This window comes from Euleptes europaea, chromosome 1 (genome assembly GCF_029931775.1).
Source record: "Euleptes europaea isolate rEulEur1 chromosome 1, rEulEur1.hap1, whole genome shotgun sequence".
Lineage (NCBI taxonomy): Eukaryota > Metazoa > Chordata > Lepidosauria > Squamata > Sphaerodactylidae > Euleptes > Euleptes europaea.
The window spans coordinates 9,091,024-9,101,889 of NC_079312.1; the positions used below are offsets into that span (position 1 = coordinate 9,091,024).

Below are 10,866 nucleotides of genomic sequence, written 5' to 3' on the forward strand. Positions count from 1 at the left end.
ACTAAACAAATAACAAAAAACACTTATACAAAAAAGCATCAACTAATAAAGCTTAATATTTTAAAAAAATGTCTTTAAGGCAATACATAATTCCAATTAAAAAGTAGTGTTAAACATCTAATAAAAACATTTAAATTTCAATTCTCCATGGTAAAATTAACTATATAAAAAAATAACATAACTCAAAACTAACTGTTTAAACTAACCCTCAATTTGCAAGACCTGAGCAAGGCTGTTAAAGATAGGACTTTTTGGAAGACTTTGAGTCATAGGATCACCATGAGTCAGAATCAACTTGACAGCACTTAACACACACACACACAATTTTTTTGGGGGGCGGGGAATCTATTATTTCACTGTACTATTAAATAGTTTGTAATGTTATCAGCCAATTTACCATTTTTCTACACACAAAACATTTCTATGGGTTCTCCCTTTTGTGAATTCTTTGATGGTTAATGAGGCAGCCATGCTGACTGAAACTTTTTTCACATTCCAGGCATTTATAAGGCTTCTCTCCTGTATGAATGCTGTGATGGTTAGTAAGGTTTCCACTCTGACTGAAGCTTTTTCCACACTCCAGGAATTTATATGGTTTCTCCCCTGTATGAATCCTTTGATGGGTAGTAAGGTTTCCTCTTCGACTGAAACTTTCCCCACACTCCAGGCATGTATATGGTTTCTCCCCTGTGTGAATTCTTTGATGGACAGTAAACGTTTGACTGTCATTGAAGCTCTTCCCACACTCCAGGCATTTATACGGTTTCTCCCCTGTGTGAATCCTTTGATGGGTAGTAAGGTTTCCTCTTTGACTGAACCTTTTCTCACACACCAGGCATTCATATGGTTTCTCCCCTGGGCGAATTCGTTGATGGGAAGTAATATATGAATGCTTACGGAAGCTTTTTCCACACTCCAGGCATTCATATGGTTTCTCCCCTGTGTGAATTCTTTGATGGGAAGTAAGGCTTCCACTCTCACTAAAACTTTTTCCACACTCTAAGCATTTATATGGTTTGTCCTCCTTGAGAATTCTTTGATGGGAAGTAAGGTCTCTACTCCCACTGAAGCTTTTCCCACACTCCAGGCATTTATATGGCTTCTCCCGTGTGGACTCTTTGATGTCGCTTAAGGTTTGATCTCTGACTGAAGCTTTTCTCACACTCCAGGCATTTATATGGTATATCCCCTGTGTGAGTCTGTTGATGAGCAGTTACGTGTGATCTCTTACGGAAGTTTTTCCCACACTCCAGGCATTTATATGGTTTCTCCCCTGTGTGAATCTTTTGATGAGAAGTAAGGCTTCCATTGTCACTGAAGCTTTTCCCACATTCCAGGCATTTATATGGTTTCTCCCCTGTGTGAGTTCGTTGGTGAGAAGTAAGGTTTCCACTCTGACTGAAGCTTTTTCCACACTCCAGGCATTTATATGGTTTCTCCCCTGTGTGAATTCTGTGATGGGAAGTAAGGCCTCCACCATTACTGAAGCTTTTCCCACACTCCAGGCACGTATACGGTTTCTCACCTGTGTGGATTTTTTTGTGGGAAGTAAGACTGTCTTTTCGATTGAAGCTTTTGCCACACTCCAGGCATTGATATGGTTTCTCCCCTGTGTGAATTCTTTGGTGGGAAGTAAGACTGTCATTCCGACTGAAGCTTTTCCCACACTCCAGGCATTGATATGGTTTCTTCCCTGTGTGAATACTTTGATGGGCGATAAGTCTTGACCGCGAAATGAAACTTTTTCCACATTCAACACATTTATTTGGATTCTCCTCTTTGTGAAGCCTTTCATGTAAAGTTAGGGTTCCACTCCGCCTGAAGTTTTTCCCACACTCCAGGCATTTATATGGTTTCTCCCGTATGTGAATTCCTTGATGGGAAGTAAGACTGTCTTTCCAACTGAAGCTTTTCCCACACTCCAGGCATTGATATGGTTTCTCTCCTGTGTGAATCCTTTGATGTAATGTAAGACTGAGTTTATGTCTGAAGCTTTTCCCGCACTCCAAGCATTTATATGGTTTCTCGCCTGTGTGAATTCTTTGATGGACAGTAAGGAGTGAAGGCCTACTGAAAGATTTTCCACACTCCAGGCATTTATATGGTTTCTCCCCTTTATGAATCCTTTCATGTGAAGTTAGTCTTCCACTTACTCTGAACCTTTCCCCACATTCCAGGCTTTTATATCTTTTCTTTCTGTCACAATTGCTCCATTGAATATTAATATCTGATTTTTCCAGAATATTACCTCTCCCTTTAGCTCGGTGTTTTCCCTCCCCTTTCCTCAGTGCATCACAATATTCATCTTTCTCTTTCACATCTGAATTTATATTTCCTTTCTCTATGACTGGAAGCTCAGATGTTTCTTTTGCTGACTCCCACACACCACCTGCTGGGGGGAAAAAAGACACCTGCTGTGAGGGCAAGACACTTCCTAAGTATGTGTCAGAATTTTCTGATAATGGTTGTGTATGCACTCTGTGAATGCTCAGGATTTAAACTCAACCATTCAGCAGATAGTTCTCCACTTTGCTTGCTCAATCTATTTAGCTAATTCTGAACTATACCCCCTGTCTGTGGACAGCTAAATCCGCAGTTAGGGGGCGCACTGACCCTCAACAGATGTTTCTGCTGAGTTGGAGGCCCCTGTAGGCTTGCAGAAAATCTGAAAACTTTAAAATGGTGGAGGGTTAAATTCCCCCCCTTTTAAAATGTGTCTGCTTATGTGAGGGACAGAGGCAGCTGCTCTGGGCATGGGTGCAAAGGTGGGGGATGGAGGAATCTGTTCTGTGCTTGGGCCTATATTTCCAGCCAGCCTAGCTGGGTCCACAGCAGCTACCTCTGTCCCTCACTGGTGCGATGGCTGCACATGCCAGGCCCAGTCAGGCCAGTGAGGAATAGAAGCAGCGGGTCTGGGCCCAGGCATGCCAGCGGGGGATAGAGTAGGCCGTTTAGTGCCTGGATGTGCTGCCTCTGTGCCCCGCTGGCCTAGAAAGGCCCATTGCAGCTGGCTCTGTCCCTTGCCAACATGGTGGCCACCACTCCTTGGTTCACCAAGATGCTCAGTTTAGGGGTGCTGGACTCCCATGGCCACCAAAATTCCCAGCCTAATGCACCTCCCACCAGTTCCCAGCCACCATGGCTGCACAGCTGCTCCTCTACAGGAAGGTTTGTAATCTTGGCAGGGTGTCACAACCACTGCCGGAGACATGATTTCAGTCACCAATGGTATATTGATTTGCACACCCCTGCACACCACCCCAGCTGCAACTGGCCCAGCATCCTCCCCTCCCCCACAAACAGTACTGCTGTTCCAACCCTCCCATCCACCTCCAACCTTGCCCTGCAAACCCCGCTCAGCCTTGGCTTTTTTTTTTTTTTTTTAAATAGTCCACACGTTCAGCTAGGAACTGTCGATTGGGCGCCCCTTCACAATGCGTTTCCTTCCTCCCATGCATGAAGCTCATGTTCTTGCACCTGTCAAATATTGCAACAATTTTACAGTTGCAGCAGTTGTTGGAGGGTGAGTGGTGAGAGCTTCAAGGGTAGGAGGGCCTATGGAACAGCCTCAAGGGGGGGGAAGGGAGTGAAGCAAAGTGGGGGAAGGGATGCACCATCTCTGCAAGTTTCCTGCGGGTTCCCACTTGTCCGTCTCAATTCCAAGAGGAGTAAGTTGGCAGATTAGCCTCTGAGTAATAGTCACAGCAAGAGCACAAAAGAGAGGGGATGTGATCCAATGGTTTTAAGTTTCTCTTTTCCTGCCTGAGTGAATATTCAGGGTGGAGGAGTTTTGGAGAGGTTGTGGGGAAAAGAGGTAACCCTTTAAGAGAGGGACATCCACTCATGCTTTAACACAGGGATGGGGAACCTCCGGCCCGCAGGACATTTAAAATAGCAGAAAGGGATCTATGCTCCAACTTAGGCAAAAGAAAGTATCCAGCCTCAGTCATTAATCAAGCCTTGCATAGAGTGGAATCCAAACAGCGATCTGAGTTATTTCAAACACACAGTGATAGGGCAACTAATAGACCGACCTTTTCTTTACAATATACGTCCTTAACACCATCTCTTAAAAAAATCAAAGCTAGACATTGGAATATCCTCAGAAATATACCGGGGTGTGCTGAGACACCAAGAATAGCTTATAGAAAAACACGATCCTTAAGGGATCACTTGGTACATCGCAGTATTACAACATCATGTACAAGGGATCTCCCTCCTGGGAATTTTAAACGTGCGGGGGGGGGGGTGTTCATTCTGTAAATATCTACTAATTGTGAAGGAATTTACAAACCCCCACACAGGTTTTAAGTTCCGGATCCAAAGCTTTAATAATTGTGAATCAAGAAATCTGATATACATTGCTAAATGCTTATGTCAACGTTTTTATGTGGGCAAGACCAATAGACCAATAAAGGTCAGGACAGGGGAACATCTTTCCCGCATTAGAAATAGCGTGACCGACACTCCTATGGTGCTACATTATATTAACAAAAATCACAGCATAGATTATTTTACTTTCTTTCTAATGTGGCGCTTTGAGAGGAGAACCTGGGATCGTGTCAATGTGGATGCAGCATTACGCCAAGAGGCTAGAATCTAGCCGCTAGATACATACATCTGCTGAACACGGTACATCCGCATGGGCATAACAATGAATTAGATTTAACATGTTACTTGTGAGTAGTCCTGATTGGATTGGGACATGTGGGAGTGTTCCTTTAAGGATCACTAGGTTGGTAGACGCTGCAGCTGTTAGCACTCAGAACTGGTCGTTCCTCTCACTGCAGGAGCAGATATTTTAACTGCCATGCTGTAAGTAATGTACTTTTCTGTTTTATCATTATTGTACTTTGTGTAAAATTGAAATAATATTTGGTATAGAGTTGTGTATAAATTTGAGGAATACATTGTCAAAAGGAGTTGTGACGGTCTCTGACATAATCATGGTATTCTGTGAACATGTGCAGAATTAATTCCATATAGAGCTTAAACACATCATGCAAACTGAGCCACTACAGAGGTTTGTGTAGTGTATAATGAATGTCTGTGCAATGCTGACAGGCTGACAGAATTCCAAGGTTAGCTTTATCAAAGCTATCTACTAAAGTTACTCTGGCTTTGTCCTTGAAGGGGCAGCACAAGGGTACCTTGCTTTAGCTGTCTAGGTAGACAAAAGTCACCTTTCTGACTCAGCTGCAGGACACTTGTCCTTTTCAAGGTCTCAAGCTATCTTAATGTATTAAGAGTGCATTAATAGCTGAAACTGTGCTTATTATAGCATGAAGGCATTAAAGTTCTCTCAAAGATATGAGTAACAAGCTTACTTGCTCTTCTGTAATCTTGCTACAGGCAATCCTGCTAACTAATGTAAACAAAACACTTTGCAAGTGACAATGTCAGCTATAATTGTGTTTTTTGAGTTATATAGTTAAACTTTGTGCTACAGATTTCTAAGTAGTCTCCTTTAATGCGTATAGTCCTAACGAAGAGGATGGTATAGAAATTAAATATGTAATGTGATCATGTAACTCAGAAATGAGTGTTTATACTCTAAGCAAAGAGGACTGAAAGAAAAGGAAATCCATATAAGGACATAAGACAGGAGCAGATGCCACCAAGCCAGTGCTGCATTGCTCCTGACATCTGATAAAAGAGAATAAAGGCACCCCTCTGAAGGATAAGAAGAAGGGGATAAAGGATCTTTCTTCACTCTTAATGAGTCTAGAAACAGTATAAATATAGCTACAATTCTGCCAGTACTTTAGAGTGTTATAACTGGCAGACTGCAGCTGCTGGAGTAACACTTCTCCATCTCAAAAGGCTTGAGATGTAAAACATTGAAACTCTGTCCTTGCATGGACAGCAGTTCTCAGAGGTATCTTGAAGTATCAAGATCTGGATATTTCAACATATCTTACTTACAGTCTTCTTGTGAGACTGCTCTATTCCTAGAAGAGGATAGAGACCCTTAGAATTCCTATCCTTTGAATAGGAATCTAAGTGCAGTGATCTTTCCATATATTGGAACACTGAGAGTCCATCAGATTTATGGATTCTTACAAACCAAGCCTATTTGGCTTACCAATGCTAAGAAGCATCCTGAACACAGGGCTAATAGCTAGACCTCTGAGATTGTGTCAGAACGTCCTCTACTTAACAGAGGGACTTCTGAACCTCCTCAGAGCAAGAGACCAGAGAAGTTCCTGAAGGGAAAGGAGACTCTCTGTACTCTGTGAGATATGCACAATGCTGATACATTGTACAGCACATACACAGATTGGCACAGTCAAAGAGACTGTAAAAAGCTTTAAGCTAACACATAGGGTTTATATATTCATGATTGCTGTCTAAAACTAGAAAGAGCATGCATAGCATGTACATAGACAATGCCTGATCTTAATGATGATCAGTTAAGAATACTAATAGAAGTCTTTAAAGGATTCAAGACTTAGCAAATACAGCTACTCTGGGATAACTTCATATGTTCTCATAGAGCTTAGATTCTTAGAGGACTATAGATGATACAGATAACACAGCAAGGTATAGTGTGTCTTCTGTACTGAAATATGATGTTTTGAATGATTTAAGTTAGGATGCTTCTAACCAAATCTTTCTCCAAAGAATTAACCATATTTTGACAGGATTTCTGTAACCTTATATTCTGAATGAAGGTGCATTGCACTAAGGATACTTTATGAGTATATTCTGACTAAAATACTCCTTTATGGAGGCATAGAGAATGTGAATGATTACTTGCTACATAAACATGTTTAAGACTAATGATGTCTATCCTTATATGATATTTTAAGGCTTTGCAACTAAAAAGCATATATTGTATAATGTAAATAAATGTGTTTTTTATACTTCTATTCTTGTCCAGTATTATAAATTTATTTGCGTGTTCAAGAGATGTTCTAGGAACCATAACAAGTTTCTAGGAACCGTTGATTCCGGTCTAGTGGTGGCTCGCTGAATAAGATAACATATCCCTTCTCAGGAAGGGGTCCTTTCTAAGAGTGTAGGCACTTAACGGCCCGAACCGCGACAGAGTTTAAGGTAATGATACAATGTATTTTGGTCTCCTGTATAGTTAATGCCCAACAGACACCTGTGAGGTAGGTGGGGCTGAGAGAGCTCTAAGAGAACTGTGACTAGTCCAAGGTCACCCAGTTGGCTTTATGTATAGGAGTGGGGAAACCAACCAGGTTTACCAGATTAGCGTCCACCTCTTATGTGGAGGACTGGGGAATCGAACCTGGTTCTCCAGATTAGAGTTCACCACTCCAAACCACCACACCATGCTGGCTCTCTGTGGGGAAGAGGCTGGATTTTACATTGTCCTACTGTATGCACCAGACCTTTCAGAATCACTTACAACACTGCTCTGTGCTGGGAGGGGTGGTAAAATACTTTAACTTGAGAGCTGCCTGGAGATGCTTTGAGTCGCATCTCTCCAGTAAGGCATCTTGTTGTGGATGACAGACAGAGGGGTGAGAGATGCTGTGACAGTTACATTGATGGACAAACACACTGGGGAATGTGGGTGTTATGGCCCCACAGATATGAAAGCCATTTATTCCCTTCACTTGCTCTTTATTCTGTTTCTTAGTTATTCAAATGATATTTTTCTGTACATATTATGCATTTTTTGTTCAACTGTACTTCTACAAGGTCTGTTCCTGAATTTTAATGAAAAGGGAAAATAATTTCCTCATTTAAGTTGTGTTTGATACTTTGTATTAACTATTTAAGATAAAATACCTCCTAATCTGGGCGTATTGCCAATAAATTACATCAAGTCATAACACCACGGTTCTTATCATAATTTCGGTTGATGGCAACACCAGACCTTAGACTTGTAACACAAGGACTAAGCATGTAATACCACGTCAGACCCAGGTCTCGCAAACAGAAAACAAAGATGAAACAAGTCAGCCTGAGATAAGGAGGAATCCTGTTTTAAACAGGTCCAGATTCTAGACAGGTTCTAAAGGGTTTCCGTACTTTAATTCCGTACTTTAATAAACCTAATTATGTTAGGTTTTAACACAGTGAATGGTTTAATTAATTATATCATAGAGATATAAATATAGGCTTAAAAACACTAATAGGCAGATTTCTCTAATCATTTAGATTAGAGGGTCTCAAAGACTGAGATTGGTACGTATGCTTATATGTTATGATAGACATTTGAATCAGATCTTTTTAACTGTTTTATTCTTAGGTTAAAAACTTTTATTATATAGAGCTTGCTTGTATTCTGTTATATTCTGTTATGTTATTTTTAAGACATACATGTATTCACACAGCACATATATCCTGTTTGAAGCTTGTACAACGAAGAACTTAGTTCAAGTTGTGTTCTGCTTATTGTAGGTGATTAAGCTGAATAAGGTAAAATATCTCTTCTTAGAAAGGGGTTGATTTCAAGAGATTAATCACTGAACAGCACAGACCGCATCATGGGAAAGGTGCTCTTCTCCAGATAGAGAGCACCATTTGCAACCAAAAGGGAAAACATGCCAGCTCTTGGATGTGTCAACACCTCTCGATTGGCAGGTCCACATTCTGGTGGGCTACAGCCCCAGGACCCTGGGACCCAAACTGGCAAAGGTGCCTGGAGTCCACATGGGGAGCGGCCTGAAAAGGGCAGCTCTGCCTTTGTTTGGGGGTCAGTTGTTGGCCGGTCTTTTGTGGCTGACTCTCCTGGGCACATTTTGCAATGAAGTATGACAGAGGGTAAGGATGCTAAAGGCATTCGCAGGTGTGCCTCGGTGGTGGTGGTGGTGGTGGGGGAACCAAGCGGCCAACAAAGGCCAAACATGCCCTGGACTGTAAGTAATGAGTTAGGAACTTTTCTATGGCTTATTTTGCTGAGTGCACCTAGATCTGTCCTGCAGTGTCCTGTTTTGTAGTCATAAAGTTGTTTAAGAGAGTCTGCACATTTCCTTACCCACCTGCCTCAGCCACTCAGTATGATAAAGGAACACCCCCCATCCCCCCGGGTGACTCTGGCCTCAGGTTATGCCACAAGAGGGGCTGATTTTACCTGTTGAGGTAGCAGGGAAAGAAGAGGGAAAGGCAGTGGCTAGTCTTCACCACACACCTGCTTTGCAGGGACAACATCCCAGGAACAGACCTGGCACGTCCAGATCTCAAGAGAAACAAGGCTGGGTAACACCGTTGCTTGAAAGATGATCCCTCTCCAAAGTGGACAATACTAAGCTAAACTTGGCTGAACTGATGTGAAAATAATCTTCTTTCTACCAAGTCACAGGTGGAAGACGTATAGGCACCATTTCAGGATCCACAAGGAATTGAAGTTTTGGGGACGAGAAACTGAAACTGTGAGGATAAACAAGGCCTCAGAGATCCTCCTGCCCTTGGAAAGAAGCACAGGCAACACACAGTCACAAGAGAGGTCTCTAAGCAGGTACCTGCCAATCTTTCTTGTTCTTCAGAGATCAGGGGAAGCAGCTCTTTGTCCTCTTCTAGCCAGGATATGAGGTCAGGTTTGGTAATTTGGGGTTCTGTTTATCAGGAAAAATATATAATCACTCTTCTGTGTCCTCATACATTCTGCAGTTCTAAGCCATCTTAACTGTATACCTCCAGAAACATGAAGCAGGCAAGTAATAGGAGTGGGGTAAAGTGTGGAGTAAATAAACCTATATCTGGCACTGGCAATTCTGTGCCTGCGCCCTGTGAAGAGAAGATGGAAATGTCAGCTGAGAATGAAGTCAGTGGCAATGAAGCCAGCAGAGTTCCCGCCACAGACACATCTCAGCTCAGGTGAGGCAAAGCCAAAATTGAAGGGAAGCCCCTGTTTAGGCCGCCTCACCTTCTCCAGACTATAAATTCCTTGGCACCTCTTCTGATGCCCTCTCATGTTGGTCCAAGCACAGGACTGCCAAGCATGGGTTCTCGCTCTCTGCTAGAAGAGCCCAGACCCCTCCCACATCAGAGGAAGGGTCATAGGAAGTGGCAGAGATCAGCCATTGGGCCAACACAGACTTCCTTACGGTCACCCCTCACAGAAAGGAGACAGCCCAGGACAAAAAGATCCTTACCCAGAGAGGCCATGTTCCCAAAATTCTCCAGCATGACTTCCTTGTACAGAGCTCTTTGGTCTGGGCGCAGCAGGGGCCACTCCCCCTGGGTGAAGTACACAGCCACCTCCTCAAAGGACATCCCACCCTGGAAAAAGAATTTCTTTACGTCACTGCAAATTCAACCCATGGGATGCAGTTTTTTATGTCACTGCAAATCCAACCCACCGGATGCATTTGTTTACATCACTGCAAATCCAACCCATGGGATAAGGAGCCCAAAACAGAGACAGTAAATTAATACTTGCAAGAACAGCGCAAAGAGGAGGGTAGAAGAACCCCAAGGGCACATTTGGTTCCCTCTCAGTCTTCCTTGGGTGTTTCTTGTGGTCAGAGATGCCCATATGGTCAAGTGAGGCCCAAAGTGTTTTCTGTGGGATATTCGTGGGCCAGTATTGTTTCATAGTCTCTGCTTGGGCTTCTCTGCAGATGCCATTCTGGACAGGGCAGTGACTATTTTCCCACCTCGCCCGTGGGCAGACTTGACATCTTGCAGCACCACAACCAAGGGAGGGAGCCCGATCCTATGGGACTTGCCACAGAGAAGGAAGCATTCCTGCCTGCCGCTGCGTGTCTCCCCAGTGACACCCCCTTACCGAAGCTGTCTGCATGGCACCATTTTTCCATTCACCAAACAGAGTAGATGGCAGAGAAGGCATCCAGGGTGTCTTTCTTCTGCAATCTGGGAGGGAGGGAGGGAAAGAAGGTAAGAAACCCTTTCTTCTACAGATACATTTTCTAGTCCATGGCCATC

At 43.1% G+C, this 10,866-nt stretch overlaps 1 protein-coding gene across 1 annotated transcript; it reads right to left on the bottom strand.

Annotated features, from left to right (window-relative positions):
* Positions 1–1,091: 1,091 nt before the first annotated feature.
* LOC130484624 (zinc finger protein ZFP2-like) lies at positions 1,092–10,086 on the bottom strand. The gene is made up of 3 exons (XM_056857733.1): positions 10,074–10,086; positions 1,867–2,113; positions 1,092–1,701 (listed from the first exon to the last, which is right to left on the bottom strand). Exons 1-3 carry the CDS (start codon positions 10,084–10,086, stop codon positions 1,092–1,094), a joined length of 870 nt encoding a protein of 289 aa, XP_056713711.1.
* Positions 10,087–10,866: the final 780 nt, after the last annotated feature.

What these genes read in the sequence shown, in the direction of transcription:
- LOC130484624 (XM_056857733.1), bottom strand. An exon ending in ACTTCCCATCAAGGAATTCA is followed by an intron (nt 1,702 to 1,866) that starts CATACGGGAGAA and finishes CCATCAAAGTAT; the next exon opens with TCACACAGGGAAGAAACCAT.